Raw genomic sequence first — 27,119 nt, forward strand, 5'->3', positions numbered from 1 at the left:
ATGCTCAAAATTGATGTTTTGATATAGTTTTACTATTGTTAAACGTGGTCCCCAATCAATCAATACATCAATATATTTGCTAAAATGTAACTGTAACATGGCACGACTAGATTTTTGTGGATGAAGTATTCCTTTATCAGTCTCAACTCAAGTTCCAATTACTACCTTTTTCAGCATTCGACCATATGACATGGCCTTCATCGGCAGAATTAGCATTATCTTAAAGTGTTTCTTTTCTTCCATTCACAATATTTGAAACTTTCACCTCCATTACATTACATTTACTGACAACAATAGTACAACTGGTCAAAGTTAAACTGGTCAAATTGTATGTTTATGTATTTTTAGACAGTTTGGAGAAATGTTTATCATCTGCCTTCATTTCCTCTTCCAAATAAGTTTGACTAACTTTGAATTTGTCATAATTTCATGCTCTCTTGCTCCGGCCGAATTATTTTAGTGATGTTGCCATGCACTGAGAGTTGGTTTATTACTGATAGTTATAATGGCCAAAATGTAAAACTTGCAATAAACTGGAAATTCCAACGCATTCTCACTCCGACCTCGTCACATATTGACGGGTTTGGTAATGGACTTTCCACGTCCACATACGAAGTGCAAGGTACCCTGGGTGCACTGGTTGTTGACATTCTGCGACACACCATGTCAAGTTCATTGTCTTCTTTCAAGATGCACTTCCATTTTCACAAGAAATTTACGTTGGTACAACACTGCAACATTTTTTTTTCCTGCAACAACACACATGGTTGGGTTTAGGCAACAAAACCCTTGGTTGGGTTTAGGCAACAAGAACGCATGGTTAGGTTCAGGAAAATGAACAGGGTTTGGCTTTAGAAGTTTACGGGATGCGAGCACTACTCTCTCGGGTGAAGGTTGGTGTTTGTTGGACCCATACATCACTACACTTAAACTATAATGGCAACCAGCCGCGTATCATGCCGTCATAAAAGGACGCCTTTTTCCATTGGTTTTGGATGCCGCAAGTCACTGCCCAAGCACCACATTTCGACAACTTTGGAGAATTCCTAACAGAAGGCCTTAATGTAAAGTTGAACACCTCACACACACACACACACACACACACACACACACACACACACACACACACCACCCCAACATGCAAAGTCTTCATAGCACTTCCAAATTGCCAGGGAGCCAATCAAACGCATAAAACAGAACATCACGACCCGTCTCTTTCTCTTTCCCCTCCAGATGTTTTGGTTCACCATAAAACGAGCTACAGAACAGTTTTTTTTAATGATCCACCACTTTCCAATTACTTTCCTCCATGGCTGACACTGTTACCGTTGTTATGCACTCGTTTATCAAAGCAATGCACTTTTTCTGTCAAATGACTACAGCCATGTGTGTTGAGACTGGCAGTAGAAAAGTATGGCATGTCTGCTGGGTAATATTTCTGTATCAGTTATTGCAAGAATCTGAAATTGTAGTCTGTATGCCTTTAGTTTTTATTCTTTATCTGCCACATCTCTCCTTTGGAAACCCAACAGTAGTCCGTTTTCTATTTCCAAAGGGTGTTTTCAGTAACCATCCACCAAAATCCCTCTGGACACAATCGGATCTACCTATAACCAATCAGAGCAATGGAATATGATTTAGCCCCGAGAGCTGTGATGGTGTAGCATCAATATGTCTGTGAAGGAGTGTTGCGGTTTTTGCAATCACAATTTTAAAAAAGTACTACGACAAAAAGTTCCACATCAGCTGCAACCATTGTGGTTGTTTTCGAAATTTCCTCAATGGCTCCCCTTGACTAAGCTACGGTTTTATGCTCACTGTTGAGTCACAAACGACATCATCACGTATTTTGCGTTAAGTAAAAGGCTCCGCAAGTTGTCAGTCAACATTTCAAACTTGCCCCATATTAGATAAACAGGTGTGATTGTCCCGACCCCAACCAGGCCAGCATCTGCCAGAACAAATTAAACAAAAGATCCAGATTAGTGCACAAGGACACGACAATGCAGCTCTCAACAGAACAGCTTAAATAAACAGAATTTGTGGATGTTGGTGATACAGTTAACAAAACAAAACAAAACAATAACAATTATATATGTAATCATATAAGTATGCCTTTTTTGCTATTCATAAAACTTCCAAATTTACGTTAGATTGACTTCTGTGAAGACATGCCTTGTCTCATGACATATTAACATTGAATTGTAAAGTAGGTTTTTTAATTTTACACTCATGGACAAAATAACTCAGTGTGAACATCAACACACAGTGTATGTGGGGCTCTGTAGTAGCATATGGAGTGGCATTTGGATTATGAACTTGTGATTCTAGTGATCTGTGAAGAATCATTATGGATTATTTTTCTGTTATCTTGTTAGTACAGCATATTTTTATGGTATTAACAGTTACTGATTTTTCAATGACAGTCACTCTGTGTTGATGTAGCTCTGCAGCGGCCCGTTAAAACGTTTTATACAGATATAAACTGTGGCAATGCGTTGATTTTATACTTGAACCCTAATGCTGTTAGGGTGTGTGTGTAAAAGTGTGTGTACTGAGGTTTCCATGCTGTGAATTCACTCCACAGTGCCGATAAAGCAACTTCCAAATTGAATTGAGCTTGAGTTGAATTCAAAGTGAGACAGAGAAAGAATTCATGTGTACATTCATGTATTTGTGAGTTTGTGTGGACAGGTGGGGATTGGGTGGCTTTGGGTCGTGCGATTCTCACACATACACACACATACACACACATACATGCATACCTTCACACACCCTCCCTCTCTCTGCCCACACCACCCGGGCCCCGTTGTTCCCGCGGCATCTTGCCGTGCTGCTCAGCTGCTGTATTGAGTCCCTGGGTGGCCCGTACTGTTCTCCTGTTCTAATGCACCTTTTGTCTTTGTTCTCCTATTCTGGGAATGAAAGGAGGGAGCTGCACACTGGGGAGAGTGATGGATTGGAGGCAGAGAAAGCGAGAGAGCGACAGAGAGAGAGAGAGATATAGAAACGGAGAGGGAGGAGAGAGAGGGAGAAAGCCGGGGGTCTCTTTTGTTGCGAGCACAGTGAAAGCCCAGCAGGGGGAGCCGCCTTGACAATTTGTCAGAGGCGCCACGCTTATTTTTCAAGGCCGCCTGGCTCCTCACCGCTGTTGCAACGGCACTCACCTCCACCAGAATAAGTAAGTCCAGAGACAAAGGCTTTAGACTGACACTGAGCCTGCTGACAATCCTGATTTACCCAGCCTGCCTCTGGCTTTTACCGCCCTGCTCCTCAACACCACCAACAACTGGTTTCCAGAGCTGGTTTCTCTCTTAAAATCCAGTTTTCCCATCATATATTCCATTGTATAGACTGAGCATTAGAAAAATGATCTATTCTGTCTTTAATCTATATAAACTGTGTGTAGAGTTGTTCAAGCTCTTCAGTGAAGCTCGCTGAGTGAAATATTTGAACTCAAGATGTCATGATTTTAATGGCTGTACTACTCCATCAAAGTGAAATATTAAGAATGTCTAGTGCTTCATTTTATATATACTTACCTAAAACTAAACCTGAAATGTTTGGCAGCTTTTGACACTGTGGGATCTCTGCTAGAATAAGAATAGAATTAATGTAAATGGGTTTGAGCAAAACTTGACTGCACAAAACGGATTAATGATATTTGGATGATGTCCTAAAACAAGACAGAATACGGCAAGTTACTGCATTAATATAAAGAAAGTGACACAATAGGAACAGTTGACATTATGTCCTCATACCTGCAGATTTTGTCATTTCTTTTAATAGATTGCATTTTATGAATAATAGACTGAAATAATTGGTTTAAAACAGTTCTTTTTGTTCTACGTGTTAGACAATGAGTTGACTTACACTGAGAGCAACAATCAAAGTTACTGTATTGCCATAAGCAGCAGCAAGACCAAGGAGTGTCTCTTGGTGTAGCAGTTTCCTGTATACATTGGGCAGCATTCCCTCGAATTTCTCTTACATTTTCTCTTAATTTTCTATCTCGAGAAAACTTGAGAGAAGCCAGCCCCAGATGCACCAATATTTCTCTACCATCCAAATCTGCCCTTACCCAGGTGTGCTGAATGATGAATCCCACTTCATCACAAGTAACCTATTAGCATGGGTAACACCTTGTAAACACTGTATAACAGCAGGTGTTGTGCTGTGTGCAAATACTCTGGCACATACCCAAGAATTGGAGTAGTGGCACCAAAACAGGCTGTAATAAGAAGAAGAAGCTCTGCAGTAGTGAAATTGATTTTTTTTTGTGAAATAAACTTAAAGTAAACATGTGAGCTTCCAGAGCATCAGTACTGGTGGTTACAGGCAAGTCAAAAACACAGCAATGGAATATTTGTGATGCTGTAAATACTGCAGCAGTGGTGGAGGAAGTATTCAGACCCTTGACTTAATGAAAAGTACTAGAACCACGCTGCGAAAATACTCTGTAACTAGTAGAAGCCCTGCATTTAATATATTATTATATATTACTTATTATTCATCTGGAGTATAGCATGACCTCACACACCCTCTCTCTGTGTTGATCTCCAGCCCATTGTTTACAAGCCGGTCCGGCTGCGCGTTCATGTACGTTCATGTGAACCCCCCCCCCTCCTCTCAGAGCCCTTGGCCCTCCCTCCCTATAAAAGGCTACAGCCAGTGAGCAATGGCAGCGGTTATTTTTGAAATGAAATGGCAGAGAGCGGAACGTCCACCTGAAGACAACCAGGATCTGACATTACCTCTAAAGAAACAACGGTTGTTGGCGAAGAAGTTGTCGGATAAAGAAAGGGGCAGAACTCGGATTAACATTGGCCTTGCATTTCCAAAGTGGAGAGCACTGCAAGAGCTAAAGGGGCTACAATCTCACTCGGAGCTAGCTCTTCTTCTCCTGGACAGGTACAACTAGAGTTGCCACCCGTCCCATTTTTCCAGAATTGTTCTCTTTTTTCATCAGCTGTCCCGGGAAAAAAAAAATCTCTCCCGGGACACAATTTGTCCCGTTTTTTGGGGAAAATGCAGCAGCAGCAGGCCAAGGAGTCCATCCAGAACGACGCATAGTGCGTCCAAATTCACACCTGTTCTTCTCTATGGTTTTTCTCCGCGACCGTGCGTCATAGCGAGAAACCACGCATATCACGTGAAACAGCAGAATCGTAGCTTTCCGAATGTTTTCACAGCGAAAAAAAATGATAAAGTTACACTAAAATGATGTATAACAGAGCTTTCATACAGCTTTGCACACACATTACTCTTGGATGGATTACTCATGAATGCAGGGTTGCACAGAAATGCCACGCATATCACATGAAAGTGCAGGAGCAGAGCTTTCCAATGATACCACACACATCATTGTGCTGTCATCCCATCACGCTATAAATACAGATTAATTGTCTACCAAATAAAATCTTGACGAATTTCTTTACAACCCAAGATACAGATCTTGTTATGAGTCACTTCATATAGTGAGGAATATCGTATCTTACCACGTCTTAGGCTTGCGTGTGTTTCTCCCTGTCTATACACATTTGTAGTCCGGCTTTCAAGATGCAAATATCTCTACATTGTCCAGCTGACACTCCATCAAACTTTGTATGACAAAACCAGCCACTTCACCTTTGTGCACCCAGACAATTGCAGCCTAATTATGCATACATGACAGGGCCGTAGTCACCATATACATTGAGGGGGACACGTGCCCCCCCCCCCCCCCCCCCCCCCATTACCCCTTTTTGTTTTACTGCAATCAAAGTGGCAAATATTATCTTGGAGGACATCATTGCACTTGGTTGACTATTTTTCTATGATCTTAGATGTAAATATTGCATGTTTCTTTCAGATAAAACACATTTTTGACTTGTGAATGAGTCAATGGAATTTCTTGCAATAATGAAAGAATACTGTCAATCATGTCAGCCTGGCACAAACCACATGTTTTGGACAGCTGTGAAGTGACAGAATGTCCCACCATCATGGTTCTTATATTACCAGATTCCAGAGAGTCTCCCCTCTTCATATATGGCAGAATATGTCAACTTCCAACTTGCTATGCTGAGATACATGTAAAAATGTAAGAATTTAGTAACACAGATTTGTTTTTTTTCATTGATATAAAAATTAATATAAAATACAGGCACATAGAAGGACATGGAATGATGGCAAATCTGGTCTCCTATGTCTGAATTTCATGTTCATTGGTCAGTCTGAACTGGTAATAATGGCCGAGCCCTCCGCCTCAAACATTTGGTCGAGTGTCCCTTTTTTTCACAAATCCAAGGTGGCAACCCTAGGTACAACATAAAGTCAAATGTCTGTTTTAATTAGTGTTGCAGTAACGTAAGGCACATGTCGCTATGTCAATTCAATTAAATTTAATGTTACAATCATAGCATGGGTTAATGTCCGGAGCTTGAGTTATTAGTGGCTCGGTCCCAGCAATGGGTCAGGCGTTACGGTTGTGTTAGGTGAGTAGCCTGGCAGCTCAGCTAACATTTGCAATTAGCATTGTAAAATGTAGTCCGGCAGGCAGCCTGGCAGCTGTGTTTAGCTATTCCCCTGCCTCCTTCAATGATGATGGTACCTGTAATAAATGTAATATATTTGCTGCAATGGAGGCGAGGCTCAGTGAATAGAAGAGCTGGTAGAAGCACTCCATAGCTGCAAGCTACTCCAGTAGCCATAGTAGCTCTAGTGCTAACTCTGGGAGCTAACGCTAACATTCCTCTCTCGGGCTCACGGAGAAGAGTTTGAACGTTAGCATGGCAGCCGACTAGTGCTAACGCTAACGTCCCCACGCTTAAGCAGGCTCCCAGAACGTTAGCATGGCAGCCGACTAGTGCTGACGCTAACGTCCCCGCGCTAGAGCTCGCCGGAGCCGAGAAGCAGGCTCCCGGAACGTTAGCATGGCAGCCAACTAGTGCTAATGCTAATGTCCCCACGCTTCTCCGCCAGGCTCAGTGAGTCGGAGCCAAGAAGCGCTGCCATGCTAACGTTCGAACTCCGTGAGACCGTGAGCCCAGCTCCCGGCTCAGTTGGAGCGTTAGCATGGCAGCCAAGTGTTGCTAACACTAACAGGAAAGCAGGGAAATAGCTAAACACAGCAGAGACTGAGAGTGAGTGAAAGACATTGCTAACTGCTAAACTAAGTTGGCTGTTTAGGTTTTATTTCCTTGCCCCTGTGGCGAGTGAATCTGCCTGCAGTGAAAGCGGGGGCTAACCGGGACTTCCTCCTCATGCTCCACTTCACTCGGCTGCTAACACAGCCAGTTAGCCTCCGCTAGCTTCCCAGCTAGCGGCTCTCCATTTGGATCCAACCGGAGCACCGAGCCCTGGTTTGTTATTCAGGTTAATGTGGGAAGAAGCAGCGGATGTATCGGGCAGCTGAGTGAAGCTGAGTGAAGTGGAGCCTGCGGAAGAAACACCGGGACCATCTGGATGTGATAGTCCGTGGAGGTGCAGCGGTACTCGCCGGCACAGACGAGGCAAGTGGGGGGCTTGGGGGTGTTGGAAAGCAGAGGTAGAGGGAGGAGTGGCTCATGACACACTTTGTTTTGCTCTACGGGCAGTGCACAACAGCGAACCTAGCGGTGAAACGATTTCGCTTTTTGCTCCTTTAAGTAAAAGCATGTAAGTGCAATCAGGAAATTGTATTTAGGTATTAAAAGTAAAGGTAGTCAATGCAGAAAAACTTAAATTAACTTAATAAATCAAAATGATAATTAAAGGGAAAAGCACCACGTCTTTATACTTAAACAGCTGCAACCATGACATGTTTTTGCATGAAGTTATTTGAACAATCATGAAAAAATATTCAATTCATTTTACAATCAGTTAACTGTTGTTTAAGCTGCACTTGAATATTTTCATATGGTTCGTGAGAAAAAATCTTCACTTGTAAAGTAACTAGTAACTTAATTTGTCAAATAACCATTGGAGTAAAAAGTGCAACATTTCCATCTGAAGTTTATTGGAGTAGAAGCAGAAAGTGGCACGAGATTAAAATACTCAAGTAAAGTAAAAGTACCTCGAATTTGTGCTTACGTACAGTACTTGAGTAAAACCCTAACCCTTACCCAGTAAATGGGATGTGCGGACAAAGTATAGTAGTATTTCTTTAACCTATAAATTAAGTAATCCAATCGTTATAATAACTCCAAACCATGTAAGAATCATTTTCTTATCTTTGTAGGAGTGCTCGCAAACACTTATACAATTTTCTTACCTAAGAGAAGAGCAAAAATAAGAAAACATTGATGAATCCCAGAAATCAGTGGTTGCTAATAAAATAATAAAGAGTCATGGATATGAACAAAAAAAGAGAGGAAATTTGTCAGTGTATAGCTCCCTGCATGAGGCCCATTGTGCCACCCTGCTTTGAATCACTGCTGAAGGTATAAAGAGTGTTAAGCCTGAGCTGTAAATGCTCTAAATGTTGTTTCAGAGCTCTGATAAAAATAAAATCGTGGCTGCTCACGGTGTTGTACAGCACATCAACATATAAACCTGCAGTGGTGATGTGTCATGAATATGTGATAGTCTTGAGGTTAAGAGACAGCAGCAGTGTGGAGCATTTTCCGTTCCCTTAGCTGCACACCGTGTTCCTTTCCCTCAACTGAAATAACTCACAAAACGTAACTGTGTTGTCCTCAGAGTTTTACTTATTTACTTTATTCTCACAGTGACAGTGAGCTCAGCAAAACAAAGCGAGACTTTAGAGGTATCTTACATTTATCTCGCATCAGTTAAGATGACAAGTTTACACATTCAGAACAATCAGCCTGCAGACAGAATTCTTGAATACACATTTCCTCACGTTAGTTCCCAGCCATGCAGATAGTGATGATTTAATGTATTGAAATATTCATCTTATTCATTCATCTTCTAACTGCTTCATCCTCTTGAGGGTCACGGGGGGGCTGGAGCCTATCCCAGCTGACATTGGGCGAGAGGCAGGGTACACCCTGGACAGGCCGCCAGACTATTGCAGGGCTGACACATAGAGACAAACAACCATCCATTCACGCTCACATTCACACCTATGGACAATTTAGAGTTATCAATTAACCTAGTCCCCATTCTGCATGTCTGCATGTTCTGACGAAGTGCCCGGAGAGAACCCACACTGACGCGGGGAGAACGTGCAAACTCTGCACAGAAGGGCTCCCACACCTGGGATCGAACCGGCAACCCTCTTGCTGTGAGGCGACAGTGCTAACCACCACACCATTGGATGTTGCTGTTTCATTTTTTAAATGTATGACTTTATTGAACACCACAAAAGAAATTCCATTCTGCTCCATTGTATTTGAGTAGAGGCAAATATCTTCCACACTGTAGATATCTCAAAAACTGGACAAATAAATTCAAAACTATGAGTGTTACTGTCTGAATTTGTCACAAAGGTTTAAGACATGTTGCCTGTAACTGAATCGAAGCACTGTATAAAGTCATAGCAGTATATGTGTTCCTCCCTCTTCTCCTATACATTTATCCTGCACCTCAGCCACTGAACAAAGTCTCTTTCATCCATTTGCCAGGCAGCAACACCGCAGGCACTTCAACCTTACACCTCACACAGAAGCACCAGATTAGCATATTACAACAACAAAAATGTCTCTCAACAAAGTAGTCAGCGACCTGCACAACCTCAGCCACTGAAAAAGACAACAAAACTTCCCTTTTGCTAACAGTTTCCTCTCGGGGGCCGGAGCCAGAGAGCAGCGGCAGTTCAGCGAGCCTGCAGCAAAAAAAAAAAAAAAAAAAAAAAATTCCACACTGGCAAACATATGAATCATAAAAGTGGGCCTACACACTTTGTGCCAGGACACAAAACAAACCTGTAGAGTGACTCACACCTTTGCGTTTCATTTGGAACAATTCAATACTGATTAGATAATACTGACGGTGAGCGCTTTCAGCGAAAAGGCCTTGGAAATGTTTTTAGCTGGCGTGGTGGCCTGGTAGTGGTTGAGGGCGAAGTGGCGGGCGGGAGGGAAGCATTGATGTGGGTGGCTTGGCAGAGCCTTTGACTGTAGCTGGCCGCCGAATAATGATGGCTGTTGCGTAACTGTCACTGTAGACTGGATGTTTTTTTTTTTTAAACAGGAGGGTTGAGGTGATGTAATGTCTGTCTGAGCTGAGGGGTTATATCAAAGAGCCGCCACTAGGAGGAGAGAGTGAGCCTGAACTGGCTGGATGTGAGGATGATGAGGATGATGTACCGGATGTAGACTGATAGTGAACACTGCAAAAAGTCTCCATCTTTATCCATCATTTAGTCCTAATGTAGACTCTTAAATGGTTATGTGAAAAAAATCTGCCATTTAACTTAATTTTGGTACAAAAGACACTTTAATACTGTATGAGCAGTCATCACAATCAGCTGATGTTGGATCAGAGCTTCATTTAGCCCTGGTTTTTTTGTCCTAAAGGCCTGATTTGATCAACACTTAGAATGCTTTTATCAAAATGGGTTTAGTATATTGAAACAATTGAAATCAATGTCCTGTATCAGCAAAACATTTTACTTAATCCAAGAAAACATGCAACATGTAGATCTGAGGTGAAAACAACTGATTCTGTCTTTTGTTTTTAACAAATAAGACTTTTAGGACTCAACTATGAACAAAATTGACTTAAGATTTTTGAAGAGACTTTCTTATTTCCCTACTAAAATAATATAGTTTTTCATTCTAGTTCATTTACAGTATCTCATGTCTGAAGTTACTAGTTTATTTCTGATTGATCTTTTACTGTCAGCATCTGTTAAACTCATAAAAGATGACTGTTTGGGGAAAATCTTGTATCCTCAAAGTTATGACTTTTCAGGAAGTGTGAGGGGCGGCCTCGTTTCAGCTCGATGACATGATGACTTTAGACTTTAGAGATTCTTCTCAATCTGTAAAAAAGCCTGTCATCCTGTATCTAATCTGGAATAATGCAAAACATTTGGGGGATTTTTAATGTTTTATGTCTCTTACAGTGAGGTGCATGTATCACATAAGAGCCATAGGAAGTTAGGGTTAGGGTTTTAGTATTTTGAATGCTTGAGTACTCTCAGCCTTGTGGTATTACTATAGTATTAAAAGAACTAAATTACTATTTCATCACTGAGAAATTCATGAGTAATGATTATCAAAACACTTTGGTTCAGGGTATTTGTTCCCCACTGACAAAGTAGGAAAAAACATATCTTGGGGTTGTCCTTCAATGCCCATGAAAAAAGAAGCATTCCTTGTGTAAAGGTGTTATTATTCTCTCCACCAAAGACTAAAATATGTTTTATCTTTTTAAACAGATAGGATTTGTGTCTGTTGTCAGTCATGCCATCAGAGCTGTCACTGTTTTTTAGATAGTAGGATGCATTGCTTCAGTTCCCCACATCATCATCATCATCATCATCATCGCCATCTTCTTCTTGTTTCCATGCAATCAGTCAGCATAATGTTGCTGTTAGATAAAAAACTCTAAATGTCACACACATCATATTATTTTGCAGTTAAATGAAAAACACCACATTAATGAGTTTGAAGTGGTTTGCATTTATTACTCTTTATGTACCACGTGTAAATGGATGATCACCATGTTGAAGGCTCCTGAACTTGCTTCGGCATATAGTCTAACATTTTTCCAAATGATAAATATGAGCACCAGCAGATGTAGAAATCACCTCGTGTGAGCTTCTTTGGGCCCGGTGAGTGACGAGGTCATTTTACAGGGTTTAAAGTCGATGTGGTGTCTTTGTGCGGGAGCTGCCCTGGGTGGCAGAGGGCCGACACATGGATATGTGATCAACTCAACATGAGTGATTTTCCCTCCTCGTCACACACGGAGACTTCGCCTGCACCGGCTGATAAATCACTTCATAGACGTGACAAATATATCGGCCTCATATCTCGGAGGAGAAATAATGGTCAGAAAAAAATGAGCTGACGCGTTGTGCGGAGTTCCTCTGACAGAGCAGCCGAGGCTCTTTTTGTCATATTTGCTGCTCAGTTTATATTTAAACTTGACTCCAAAAAAGATATAATGTGGAATATAACAGGTCCAGCACAGAGCAGGACAGTACACTGTGGCATCCATAACAAACGAGACAAAGAGAGGTGTTTTATTATTTCTTTTCGACTTCACGCACTTAGCTTCACCAAGTTTCCCCCTGGGGATCATTCATTTGACCCAGTCTAATTAGTTTGTTATTGCACCTTAAACGGTAGAGTAGTGTAACATTACTTCTGCATAAAGTGAATGTGAGTTTGGTGCTGTTTGTGTTTTTCTTTGATACACTGACCTCAGGGCCCAAGAAACCCAATTAAAAACCCACAATCATCTAAAAAATAAAAAAAGGAAAAAAAAAAAGCACGGCTGGGCATGTCAAACGAAGGCTGTTACTAAAGGTTTGAAAAACAACACTTTGGAGCTCTTTACCCAACGGAGAGATAGAAAACGTGTGAAGAAATTAGAGTGAGTGCCTCCATAGAAGCCTCCTTTGCTCCTCAGAAAAATGGTGTTGACTATTTTAGAATATCAAGGAGAGAAACAATCCTTTCAGTGCTTGTTTGTGTTTTCTCAACTTATTTTGGATAAAATTTAACTGCCAGTTGGACATTTTGTGCAAAAGAGCATCATTCAAAAAGTAACAGTACTGAGAAACAGTGACGAATCTCCACATATGCATCATAGGCAGCTGCCTAGGACACCAGCTGGGGGGGGCTGCAAAATCATTGAGTATACTGACGACCCCTGACTAAGTGACATATTTTATGGGTATTTCACATTATATTCAATGCATAGTATTTACAGTACAGAACATCTGATATACCGTACAGCTAACCCAAATAGTGATGCAGTAACAGCAGGAAGTTTGTGTAAAACAAATGATTTGAATGGATTTTGAGCAGATTAATCCTGTGAATATTCCATCAGAGATTCCAATTTTAGGAACATTTTTATACAATTCTCTCTTTGTATTGTGTATTCTTTTAATTTTCATCAATCACACACACTTAATAGGCGTCTTTTTTTGACAAATTAAGTGTTTTCCTCTCTCTGATACTGATGCCATTGTTCTCTCAGCTCTTAAGCTGTTTAAACTATGTATTTTTCTAATGCAGGACAAGGCTGTTGGCAAAGGGTGAAGCCTCTATGAATAGAAGTTGTGTTAAGGTATCCTGTAAGATTTTTAGAAGTTTAGATCTTGAATAATAATGAAACTTTAAAAGATAACCATTTCATTTAGTTTCTTTCACAAAAATAAACGAAAGGCTGATATTCAGGCCCACTTTTTTTTTCTTACACCCCTTAAAATCTGAAATGCCAAGGGACCCCTCGTGAAGCTTTGGGACTTCAAGTGGGAGGCAGGACCCCAAGGTTGGGAATCAGTGGAATAGAGTGTATGTGTAACCATCTAGGGCGCAGTTCAAAAACAAGAAGAAGACTAAATTTGCAAATTTGCACCAACAGTATTCTAGTATTGTTTGTACTTTCACATTATGTTTGTTAGCTAAGTTGTTAATTTGTTTATTTCTCATTAGTTCTCGTTCTTGTTTCTAAAAAACACAAGGATTCCAATAATACTAATAATAATGAGTGCTGAATTTGCACTGCTGACGAAAGATAGAAGGTAGAGTTTTGTTAAAAAAAAAACAAAAACAAAATTCTCTTGGTGCTTATTTTAATTAAGTTTTGTCTTTAAAACAGGACAGTTAGTCTGCTTTTCATGTTTTTACCTACATTGAAGCGGCAGACCCCACAGCCTCCAAAAACACACTCAAAACAATGAACGTGCAACAATTTAAATCCATCAACCTGAAACGAAAACCACTTTTCTGAATCCCTGAAAACATTTTAGACATTTTTTCTCTGCCGGCAGCCTTAGGATGGGACCTGCACCATTAATGATGTCACCATATTTTATAATAGTGTCGTTACAGTAGCAGTCACTTCCTATAGCAGCACACAATACCTCCTGGAGGGGAACCCGGTAATATATCTTCCTGCTGGGCCTTTAGTCTGAATTACAGCAGGAAAAACAAAAGGTTAATCACATTGGGAGACTCCGCTCTGCCTCTGACCACCCAGCTTCTATCTGCCGCTCCCTCAGTGTTTCAATTCAAGCTTCTTTATTGGCATGAATGTTGGATGAATGCAGGTGGGGGGGGGCACCTAGAAAAACAATACAGATGTCTTTCTGTCCCTTTTCTGTACATGTTGTCTCTCCTCTTGCCTCTTCTCCCTGCCCCACTTTCTGTCACCCTCAATTTACATCCATCACGACTATATGCATTTGCAATCACCATACGTCGAATCAAAATGTAAATGTATCATAAACCAGGCCGATAGAAATGCCTTCGCTCATCTGAGAATCACGTATCAGAGAGTCCTCTTGTTGATGACCAAAATCCTCTCATCCCCGACCCCTTCTCTTCATTTCCCAGCATGCTTAAATGCCGCCAGGCGTATTACATTGAGATTCAAGAGGTTATCTCACGGTGGTGATAGGGATTGCAACAGCCTAAAGGATCGCCACAGGTTAAAGCTTTCTCTTTTTTTCTCTCTCAAGCGCCACGTATGGCTGAGCTTTAATGAGCACAGCTCGTTTTCTCCCTCCGTCTGGAAAACAACACCTCTCCACCATGGAAAATAGATTGTGAGGATGTCTTTTGTAAAGCCTCTAACTGTGTGTATGCGTGTTTTTTTACAGGGTGGTGGGCCCCGCTGTGACCTTCAAAGTGAGCCCGAACACTCAGAACGTCACCACCGCAGATGTGGCCAACGTGGCTGGTAGGTTCTCCTTGAGTAATGTTGTCTTTATACTGACAGAGATAAAGACAGGCCATTATCACTGGCTTGCTGCTGCACCTGAGGCCCCACATGAACATTTTTCAAAACTTATGACTCCTCAGTGAAAATGTGTGTTTTTTGTTTCCTCCCACTGTGTATTCTGCCGCACTGGCACTCTTTGGCGATTTTTTTTTCCTATTGCTTTGTGTTGAGTTTGGTTTAGTTTGGGTAAGTATTTGGTATTGGCCCATTTTGAAAGGAAGCCAGCAGGATTTTCTTTTGTGTCACAAATCTCCAAGCAGCCATGTTTGTTTGGCTTCATTGTGGAAATCCATTGGAGAGTTGGATGTGTGCCTAAAAACACACGAAGAAAAAAAGAGACACCAGAAATTAGTTGTGTTTGGGAAATGAGTCAGTTGATTAATGCCTTTCGCAAATAAGAAAAGTCTGATAAGTTTTATCAAAAGGATGCACAATGTGGCCTTCAGTCTTGTATCACCGGTCAGTATGAGTTGTACCTGCAGTAAAATACACAGTTCAGGTGGCTAAGGGGAAACTAGTGTCTCATTTTCACTGCATGGTTCATCTAGAATTAAATCAGCTCACTTTGGGTACCAGGTCCTTTACTCTGTTTTACACTCCAGAGAGTAACCCCTCAGTGTAGGCGGGATACTCAGCTGATTACCATAGCGACACCGCATGAAACTCTTGTACGGCGAAGTGTACTACATAATTTCTGGGTCGAGTGAAAGAAGACATTGTAGTCACTAATCAAAAATCGTTTGTGCAGGATGTACCCTGTTGCGCAAGTGACAATTCTTTCCCCCCAGTCAGTGGTCAGCAGTGTTTTAACCCCACCTTCTTGTTTTGGCTTAGCTTGCTTGGAACCTTGACAGAGATTGTACCAGGTACCAGAACTAGGTACTATTCAACTCCGGTAATAGAAAAGCATTGGTGGTGAAAAAGGCAGAAGTCTAATTTCACAAGGCTGCTCGAGTTCAAGACCACATAAACTGGGGACTTTTTATGTATTATATTTTGTATTTTACTCTTGGAAAGATGGTCTTTTCACTAAAAAAAGGCTGTCTGTGCAGTAGAAAGATGCAAATACCTCTGAAGTTGGTGCTACCACACCAGAGAAAAACGAGGAAAGGACTGTGGCATTCATTTTTGCTCAAGGGGTAGAAAACCTACAACTACCAGAATGCACTGTGCTGAACCAGACCAATAAACACTCAAGCTGGTGACATAAGCAACTTCAGTGCTTTGACTCAGGAAACAATATGGCAGCCCCCTGGTAACAAAAATTATTTTGAAAACATTTTTGATGATAAATAGACAACACAGTGATAGAATCTTGGTTCATATTTGATCAACACTGCTCAGTTCTATCACTTGATCTCAGTTTTTTCAGCCTCCATTTTTACGATACACCTTAAATGTCTTCAGAAACATATTTTAGGGTACTGTTTGGCTGTAATACGATAATTTGGAAAAAGGGAGTGGGCGCCATACTGCTTACAAATTCTCGTCTTACAGCCAAATGGTACCCTCAAATATGTTTCTGAAGAAATAGGCAATACATCTGTAATATATCTAGGGCTGTAGTCTTGGTTGCTATGCTCTCATCCGACCAAATTCTCTCTAGTTGAATAATCGCTGTGTTACTTTCATAAGGAGAAAAGTGCTACATCAATAGCTTACCAGGATTAATCCATTATTTCCTGCGGTGGGGGGGGGGGGGGGGGGGGGGGAGCCTGTGAAAATGGGGGTGTTTTCAAAACACCCTCTTTGTTGACAGAAAGTTGGACTCGCCCACCGCTGACCTCCTGTCTGTTTCTGTGTACTGACACCATTTCCCTCAGTGGAAACGAAGCTTGTATTTACTTGTATTTCACAGATAAGAAGCAATAGATTGTGAAGACAGTAAAGCCTCCCCTAAAATAGCATTTTAAGTCGTGTGTGTGTGTGTGTGATCTATCCTTCAGGGATTTAAATATATTTATATTTTCATTTATACTTCGGGATTTATCCTGGCTTCATATGAGCAGAGGAAATCTCCACTCGTCACTAGGCTAATGTATACCATGTAAAATGCCATAGGCTGGCGCTGATAATGCTAGCATGTTGTATTTGCTTGGAAAACGTGTTTAGTATAAGAGAGTTGTTTTGTCGGTGAATGTTGTGACTTGTAATGGAGCCACATTGAGTGCCGTTACCTTTGTTACATTTTGCCATTGTCCCTGGTTTTATATGAGAGGAGGAAAAGATCACTAGACGCTAGGTTAATTTATACAATGTAAAATTCCATAGACTTGTGCTAATAACGTTAGCAGGTTGTATTGGTGGTGGAAATGTGTCCAGATAAAGACAAGTGTTTGTCTGTCGGTTCTGCGATTTATAGTGAAGCCAATTTGCATACTTGTGTTTGAAATTGTCTCTATTAAGCCATATTTAATGTGTGTTTGGAATCAACTATATAAATAAAGTTAGATTTGAACTAAACTTTACAGCACTTAACACAGTCCTCCACCGCCGACTAGCGTTTTGGAGGTGTAACTGCAGAGTGACACAGACACACCACCGCACAAGTAAAAATAACATGCAGATTTTTTTTCCCCCATGGCTAATCGATTAGTTGAAGATTATGTGCGACTTTAGTCGACCAAGATTTTCTTTGGTTGACTACAGCCCTAACAGTAACAGAGTCTTGATTTATATTTAATCAGCACTGCCTAGTTTTACAATTTGAGCACAATTTGCCACTCTCTGTGTTTGATGAAGAGAGAGCTCTGTCTCTCTTTGTGCTACATTACTCTTTGAGTCTGTGGTGGCTGGCATACAAAAATGTGGAGGTAGAATCTAGTTCGAGCAGCAGCCCTAGAGCCAGTGAAAATCCACCGGATGACGCATATGAGCTGAGAGATGAGAAGGGAGACTTGGCTGCTGGTAAGATGTTGGGAAGTTTACCATAGTTCATTTACTGCCACACTGGCATGATATAAAGCTGGTTGAAAATTGGCAAAGTATCCTTTTCGCCTTTCAGAAAACAGTTAAATTCCTGGAAATTTTCAATCCTATGTCTCACCCCAAAACCTTTCAACAGGAAATACATCACAATAAAGGAGAAAAGATATTGAGGGGCCCTTAAACTTTTCAGCCCCAGGTAGCCAAAATGACTTCACCTGGTTTCCAGACTGAAGCCGGAGCTGTGATGAATGACATTTCAGACTCAGCCTGCACTTTGTTTTCTGCTCAAATTGATCCAGGTCCACACTCCAAAAAACACCAAGCCAAATCTCATTTATAGGCCAGACCTAGAGCTGTGCTCAAACACAGCTGACTGTGCATACACATATCTCTTTTGTTGAGGAATTTAATATAAATCACTGCATCTAAATGTAAAAGGTTTCACTGAACGCGGTATTTGAATCAAACAGGTGAGAGATACCTTCAAAATGATGCAGTTACAATCATAGATGATGCTAAATATTTGTAAGTGATTATCCGAGATTGAGGTGGAAAAGTTTATAATGAGTTTTTTGCTCTTCTTCAGTTAGCTGTGGTTTAACCAGCTTATTTCATCCATACCGAAGAAACACATCCATACCAAAGGAAAAAAAGGAAGCTGAGTGCAACTGTAATCATGGTAAAATGACAAAGACAAAAACAATGAAAACAGCACTCCAGGATCAAAACAGAAAGATGAGCAACAACGAATATATTCATCTATATGCAGGAGCTGAAATAACAGGAACATCTCATCATAAAATCCAGCACAATCACAACGAACATTACCTTTGTGAAGCATGTAATATGTTGCGTTATATTGAATGCGTTTAACTTACCGTTTTCCATCTATGATTGGGTTTTTAGACTATCCTCATTTCAGAGGTGCAACGTTAGCTTTAGTTGCATAGTGGTTTGTCTGCGGAACAAGAAATATGATGATAAATGCAAAGTCAGAGTGTGACACAGGTAATGGGAAGGAGAAATTGTTCTGTTGCTCTCATCTTCCATTCTTGGCGGTCAGATATGAGAAGCTTAATTCAGCAGAATGGTGACTGTGTGTTCCTTTAAAAAGTCATATTGGGAATGGAGTTTACATCGGGACTGAAGAAAAGCTCAGAATGGGGATAGTAATGTGCATTTAAACTTGGTCCTTGTCAGGTGATTTTGTCCACCTTTTTTTTTTTGTCTGAAGAAAGTGCAGACAGTTCCTCAGTGTGTCTGTTTCAAGATCCTCCAAATCAAAATGACTCAATTCTGCCTGTTCTGTCACATGGAGAGGGTCTCTGTAATAATCTCTCCAAGTGCAATCCAGCAGTGAAGACATTGTGAAGGTGTGTGGGAGTGTGTGTGTGTGTGTGTGTGTGTGTGTGTGTGTGTGTGTGTGTACCGCTACAGTGTGACTCACAGTAATGAGGCGAGGGTGTTGATGAAGTGGGGAATAAAGAGAGGAGGAATGTTTGCCATTAGCCAAGCTGTCAATCCAGAGAGAGAGAGAGACTTCCCTGATATTCCCTCGGCCCAATTCCAGATACACACACACACACACACACACACACACACACACACACACACACACACACACACACCAAATAACTTACATGAGTAGCTGGCTGTCTATTTTTTCCCCAACATCTTATCCTTGCTTGATAATTGCAACCCCACCTCCTCACCCACACACACACACACACACAAATATACGTACACACACACACACGCTTTATGCTGATTATGCAACGGCTTCTCTCCTGTTTTTAAGTGCTATTGTTGGCGTTCTCATTTCCCGCCCGCCGCTCCCGCTGGCTCTGCAGGGTCACGGATGAGCCTCGATTGTTATTAATGCAAACATTTGACAGAACGTGCTCGAAATGAAATATGGCGTCCTCTCAGCTAAAGTGCAATAGCGTGGGCGGGCCGTCTTTAAAGCGTCGTTTGTCATATTCAACTAGAATATCAATCCATCCCAAAGCATACATTATCCCCACACCACCACCCCCCCTGGCCAGGGTTTATAGTGCTTTTCTGAAACATTAAGCTTTACATGGCCATTGTAATGACGTCGTTTTATCATCATTTATAGGCGCTCAGCAGCGGATGGTTGAGATCGGACGTCCATCTCTTCTGTCACAAACTTGTGTGTTGTGGTGGAACGCTTCTGGCAGCTGTGTTAAAAATAATTCAGCTTTATTTGATTTAATGTCTGCGAACATGTCCGTGAGACATCAGCGAGCGCCAAAGAAATGTTTAAACACTGAACTATGTCCAGTGGTGGAAGAAGAAATCAGATCCTTTAATGTAGTCGTTCTGGAGGCTGCAATTTGTGGTGCTCTTAAATTGAAGTGTGTTACGCTGACAGGTGTTTCTGAGATACAGGAAGTTAGTCATGAGAACATTGGGGTAGAAAACTGAGTATAGGGAAAGAAAGTCTGAGATTATTGAAGAAAAGTTTAAAAATCTGACTAATTACATTGCAAATGGAATAAAACCCATTTACTTAAACCGGATGATGACAGACACATGAAGTTATTTATTGTCATGCAGATACATTGCATATGAATAGGTGCTTCAGTGTGATATCTGGTGAAAACAATCTAATGAAATAATTATTTTATCCAGTGCATTTAGCTTATAAACCAAACTTAAGTTTGCAAGTTAAAACAACAACAACAAAACATACTTATTATATTCCCTTGTAAGTTGGATAGCAATTCCCCAATTTACTTTTTGTTAATAAATGCAAATTTACTGTATCAACACAAACACACATTTTTACCAGATGTGCATTTTATTTAGTATTTTCAGTTTTCTACAGTATGTTCTTATACTGTAAATACTTCATGCATACATATGATAATATTTATAAATAATTTGTATGTATCATGTATTCCAGTTTTCAGCCATGTCAGTGTTATTACAAATCCATTCATTTATTTATTTATCAAATAATTATGTACATGCATGCTACATTATTTATGTAATTATTTTTTTGTGTTTTATTCCATTACCTGTTTTTACTTATTATTTTTAATATTTTTATTTTTCATTATCATTATTGTTAATATTATTGTCATTATCATTATTAGTAGTATTTATATATTTATTATGGCACAACTGTCCTTTTCAGACCGTTTTATTATTATATTATATAATAATATTCACTGATGGGTTGGCATTTAAGTAACATTTTAGTGATGTGGTCAAGAGGAAGGTGATTTTAACCCCTTACTGGATGACTGCATAGTTCTGTTTGTACAGAGGGTCTGATTTTACAAGCTAATAATATATATATAAAATGATATAATATGTTTTTGATGTAAAATCTATAGTTGTTAAATACATGTAATGGAGGAAAAAGTGCAATTTTTCCCCCTTAAATCTAGAAGAGTGAAAGTATATGGTGCTATAAATTGAGATACTCATCTATATTACATTGCTGGAGTAACTATAGCTTCACAAACATACTAAATTAATGTGACAATTCAGTCTAATTTTCTTATTTGATACAAAAAACTGAAGCCAGTTCTGAACCGCAGCCTCACATGAGTCCAGTTTAAACCTCATCATCCTTCTCCTTCTTACATCGGATCGATTCTGACCCCGGCCTCCAGGTGCCAAAATGCCCAATTAATGCAGCCAGGCCGACCAGACCTGGTTTTGCATTTTAAGAAGCCACGTTACCACTTCTGTCACGCGCGTCCGCCCATTGTGAGCAACTCCGGGGCCACCGGGGGCCATTGTCAAACGTGGGGGTGGATGTCAAGATGGTGGGCAGCAAGGTGGTGACCCTCATTGTCCAGCTGAGGGTGGGCGGGGGACCCACAGGCTACTTCCAGCGGTGCGTCACGGCCGTGAGAACGGGACCCCGTGAATAGGCCGGGGGTCAGGGTCAGGACAGCGGGCAGCTCAATTAGCACTTAAAGCAGGAGAAGAGCAGCTGAGATAGCCTCTTCTCTGCACCGTCTGTTCATTTGACTCCTACTTTTTTATCCCACCAGCACGTTTTTGCATACATGCTAATCATGCCGCTCAGTGTGAGGAAAGTTACCCACACATGCCCAAAAGCTGTCCACTCAAGGGATTACGGACAGTTTGGACAGTTGCTCCTGGTCAGTTTCAGTCTTTCCTTCCATCACAGTCTGTTCTCGAGTTAAACTAACCCGCCTTTGTTATCAGCAGACAATAGCCGGTTGCTCACTGAGTCAATGTTGCATCTGAAGTTTGATTTGTGTGTTGACATGTAAATAATTTCCTGGCAGAGAGGTTACTATCAGTTTGATAAGTTAAAAAGGCATTGTCCCTCTGGAGAAGGGAAACCAGTGAATGGCTAATTTACATGCTAATTAATGGAATATCCCTTTAAAAAGTGGTGGGACGTGCTTATCATTCCTATCTAGTTCACATATCAATCAAAAAACAGGTTTTGTGACTACTTTGTCTTTAATTTTTCCATGAATAATTTTTATTTTAAATGTTAAATATATAAAACGTTGCATTAATTGTGTTTTAATAGATGACATTTACTTTTACATGGCTTCTACAGGACCACTTTTTCATTCTGAATCCTAACTTCTAACAGCACATGCACAGCAACGTGCAGAGCAGTGTGAGCATCAGTACAAGTGCATTAAAATAGCATGTTTATTTTGATGAACTAACAGACCAACAGACTGATTACAAGTTGTGTCTCAGGGTGGACACATTGTGTACACAACCATTCAATACAAACCATTTTCGGAAAAACTAAATATGTCCACATGACGTAAAGGAAGAACTGGCAATGAGAAAGCAGCTTGCAGACGATTTGTTACATTTTTAGCCAACATACAAAGCAGCCAGTAATGATGCCAGTAGATCGGTGACTGAAGTGGAGTTTGTTTGGGTTTTTTGCATTACTGTTTCTTTTAATCTGTAAAGAACATGGAAACTCTGCTATTGGAATTTACACTCTATCCTCTAATGCAATATAACCTATTGAGCCCTTTAGCTGCTGCAGCCAGACTTACTACAAGATCTGTTGCTACCTCTGCTTTTTAAAGGTGATTTTAGGATGTTAATGATCTTTTTCAAGCCTCATATGGTGTTAGCTCCTTTCTGTATGAGTGACCTCTTTACCACGTGAGCATAAATGTGCCTGAGTGGGTCCTTGTTTACTGATTTCCAGTGATTCTCAGGTTTGTGGCTAAGCACCAGAGGAGAACCTGTCTGATTAAGGTAGTTGTTTTTTTTGTTTTTTTTTTTACAAATTCTTCTACAGGTTCTCAAATCTTTGATGACTAAGCACTAATATAGGGATACATCATGATAAAGGGCCGTACAGAAGTATGCACATACAACAAACAAGCTTTTCCAGCTCACTTTCACATTAATCTACAGAGTAGTCCACCAAAACTCGCTAACTTTAGCTAGCAGCACTAGCACTGACGACAAAATCTAATTCCTGCAACACAAGCGGGGTGCCGCTAGTTGCCATGCAACCAGTAGCTTTCTACATTCCTAACCAGACACACACTTTTCAGGGGGGGCAGTGTGACACAGTTATCATGGTACTTAGGTCAGGATACAAAATTATTGCAATTTTAAATGTTTCGCGATATGCTGAGTATCGCGATAACACATAGTGAAATAAATTGTGATATATATCCATTTTTTCATTTGCAAATTAAAGAAAAACTTTAAAGTAAAGTATTCAGTCTGTTTATCTTACTTCAGTCATTTCTACTGCAGCAACATGTATCTAGTCGACTTACAAAGCAACTGATTGAGTTATTCTAGTAGGCTACCAAAAGTGCAACTTGTACTCGCAATATGGATTATTTATATAATTAAAAAACAAAACAAAAAAACAATACTTTCCGTCAATATATTGATAGAATATTGCTATGCAAAAGATTGCGATACAATGCTGTATCGATTTCTTCCCCCACTAGAATTGCTATTGACTCATTGATAACTCCATATTTTATTTCCCTCTCGTCGAGGCATTTTTTAAATTTGCAGGTCTGATTAGATTAGTATTATAATTCTTATCATTACAGTAGTTAGTAGTTGTGGTTATTCATTAGCCTCTATAACATATCTCCAGTGATCCCACTGGTAAGTCATGCCTTAGTGCCCTTTGATGCAAAAAGGCAGAAAAATCTGAATTTTCTGGACTGTCTTTGCAAAAATGTAGTGACAATTCAGTAGGAAGTGCGAGTTTTGGCGGTTGCATTTGTAGAGGTGGAAGCAGTGTCAGACTCATCCCTCACAACTGATATCTCCTGTCACTGAGCTTCAAACCAGATCCTGATGACTGGGATGCGGAAGGGTTTAGGTTACTTTTACAAAGGCATCAGTCGCGTCTGGGCCCTCTCTTTCCTTCCCTCCACTTTTTGTCTGGTCGTCTTCTTCCGTCTGAGTGGATTAGCATAGATCTCGTATGCTGACAGGACTGACCTTCACTGCAGCTAAACACTTGTCAAAATGCCAAATGTAATTACTGAGCTCTTTAGGTCAAAGTAATGTGTTTCATCTACCTCACTTCGCCCTGTTATTGATGTGCAGGCCCTCGGACCTCAGCCTGCAGTCGAGTCCCCTTTCTTCCCTCTCGCAGCAGCGGCTCCCTGCTTGTGTTTGCGTGTCATAACAAAGCGAGGAAATGTATGCGTAATTATGTCTAAGTAATGTGGTCAAATTGTTATCTGTGTGGACAAGTTTGCACGTTGCTTCGCTGCTAGATGTCTTTGTGTGACTTTGTCAGCCTATACACTCTCAGATCCTGTGATTATGGATAATTTAAAGTTATCTCACAGAGCTGCAGAGTGCTTCCCTAACACTGCCTTTCAAAGGTCGTCATCATCATCATCCTCATCTCCATTACCGTTTTCTCTGTAAATTGCATGCTTGGAAATTGTCAACTCTGTTATGCTGCCTTGACATCAGCCGTCTCTCAAGGGAGCCCTTTTACTTGTCTTGTATTCACATCAACTGTTGACTATAAAAACACATAACTGCAATCTTTCCTCAATCTTAACTTCTTGTTTAGTTGTTGAGTAAATGAAATGACCCTGAAACCTGTGAGTTGTAGTTCCCCAGAATATCATTTCCAAGAAAGCGTTCTCGTCTTTTCGCTCCAATATTGCTTGTTTCTTTCGGCGATATGCGCAGCTGCAGAGAAACATTTTATGGTCATATTTGACAACCTATCCATACACGCTGTCATTAGTAACACCACTGACTGATTTTGTGTCATCGCTGTCACTGCGTGGAACTCCTTTAATTGTTCCCATTGATTGCCGGAGTGATTGCATTGGAAACAGCTCTCGCATTGGAATCCATCCAGCGGTCTCTCTGTGCCCTTCAGGAGCAGGCAAATCTATTTGAGTTAACTTCATTTCAGTTCACCTGCTAATCAGTTTTCATCGCACGCCAAAGACTAATCGATTCTAGAAGTTTCTCTCACCTGTTGCTAAAGAAAAGAATGGAAATAGGTAAGGAAAGAGAGAGATGAGGGGTGCTGGTGTTTAGTGATGCAATTTGCTGTGACACCATGCCGCGTTTTTATCTCTTCGCCTGTCGTCACAGCAGAGCTGGAGGCGTTTTGTGAATCGCAAGATGCCTCATCCGAGCTTTAAAAAGCCTGCACAACCCCCCCCCGCCGATCCAGAGTCACCTGTGGTTATTTTGGTCTGACTTCAGAGAGAGCGTGGAGCTGTGTGCTGTCCTCTGGAGCTTTGCAAGCATCTGTGAGTCCTGCCGTCGAGCGAAAGGGAGGGATATGAGGCGAGGGGAGGGGGAGGTGCTGGTGGGGGGGGGACACAGGTGTTGTGCCGAGCTCAAGTTTGCACAGCGGTGCAACGTGATCCCCAAGCCAACCGCGCAGCCACCCTGCCAGCCACTCAGCCAAGCAGCCAACCAGCCGGCCTGATTTCCCCGGCGCTGGCACCGGCCTGCTGGCACCGCCAACCCCTCTCTCCCACTCCCGCAGCTGGCAGGATCTCTGCGAGTTGGCCTCATCTCCTGACGTTTGCTGCGGGGTTGGCAGACCTCTCCCAGATGGCCACCTTGTAGCGAAGCTGGCTTCGTGCTTGCATCACGTTTGCATCATTCCCTCAGCCACAGAGCTGTAGTGGAAGGAGAAGGCTTCCGTCGGTTGTGCTGCGACATTTCTGCTGTGAGAATACTGTACGTGAGAGGTGGGAGTGCTAAACTTTGCTGCAGCTTTCACACTTTCCAACGATGATTTGTGCTGTTTGTGTAGCTGCTTTTCAGGACACCAGTGACAGCTGATGGACTGGAAACAGACGCAGATAGAAAAAAGGATCTGGTTGCACCATCCTGAGTCCACCTGCACACACACATCAAACATACACACACATTACAACCAACACCGCTTTTTAATTTGAATAGGCCCATAATAGTCCTATCTTTTACATTCAAAATGACGGGACAGTGTCAAGGTGCCTCTTGGCTTCATATTTTATTTATAATCTAATTTAAATCCTACTGCATTACCTATAATTTATATCCCACTAACTTTGTAATCCCAGCTGAACGGAAGAACAGACCTTGACCTCCCCAAAACTTGATAGCACTGAGATTGAATAATTTAATATACATTTTTTAAACTGCAGTGGATAGGAGTAAAATCATCTCATAGAATTTTCTTAATATCCTCAGATTTAATGACTATGTCTGTCTGATGGGTGCTCCTAATTATCACATCATCATCCTACTGTTTTTTTAAGCTTCCTTGCTGGCACGGAATCTGACATATGGTACCTGTAATATCATGGAAGAACTGTTATTGAAATATTAAAAGAGTTTCATGGCATCAGAGAACATGAAGGAACCGAGGAGGTTTTCTTGTGGTGTTTACGGGGAAGGCATCTTTGCTTTAAGCTCAAACCTGCCTCCATTCTTACCTTTTTAAACCAATATTAGAATAGTAGTAGCATCTCTAACACTTTATGTTTTAAAGAAATTCATAATATAATTTTGCTTAATTTTGAAATGCACATTATGTACAAATTAGATATATTCAAAGGAAAATAAATCTTAGAATTAATGTCATAATGCTGAAATGTTTCTTATCTAAATAAGTATAAGCAAGGATTTCCATATGAAAACAGCCACTGGAGTATTGGTCTTTTGATGTTCACCAGTTGATGCCCATAAGTACACTATAGGCTTCATGTAGGCAGAAGTTGTCAAATTACGGTAGCCTGGAAGGGCACAATATGAGAAAACCACAGCTTTTTAATGTTTCAGTTCACATCACTACAAGACAAAATTATACAGCATAATTACAGAAGTGAATCCACAGAGTTACATTGAGCTGG

The 27,119-nt window shown here is 40.9% G+C and overlaps 1 protein-coding gene across 2 annotated transcripts in view; it reads left to right on the forward strand.

The window, feature by feature from the left end:
* LOC117272151 (receptor-type tyrosine-protein phosphatase N2-like) overlaps positions 1 to 27,119 on the forward strand; it is a 315,897-nt gene that overhangs the window by 115,621 nt on the left and 173,157 nt on the right. For both annotated transcript variants that reach the window (XM_078172961.1, XM_078172962.1), the window contains exon 11: positions 14,711 to 14,790. In XM_078172961.1, coding sequence (XP_078029087.1) covers positions 14,711 to 14,790 — 80 coding nt within the window. The remainder of the gene's footprint in view (positions 1 to 14,710; positions 14,791 to 27,119) is intronic.

The sequence above is a fragment of the Epinephelus lanceolatus genome, chromosome 12, assembly GCF_041903045.1.
Source record: "Epinephelus lanceolatus isolate andai-2023 chromosome 12, ASM4190304v1, whole genome shotgun sequence".
In the NCBI taxonomy this organism is placed as follows: domain Eukaryota; kingdom Metazoa; phylum Chordata; class Actinopteri; order Perciformes; family Serranidae; genus Epinephelus; species Epinephelus lanceolatus.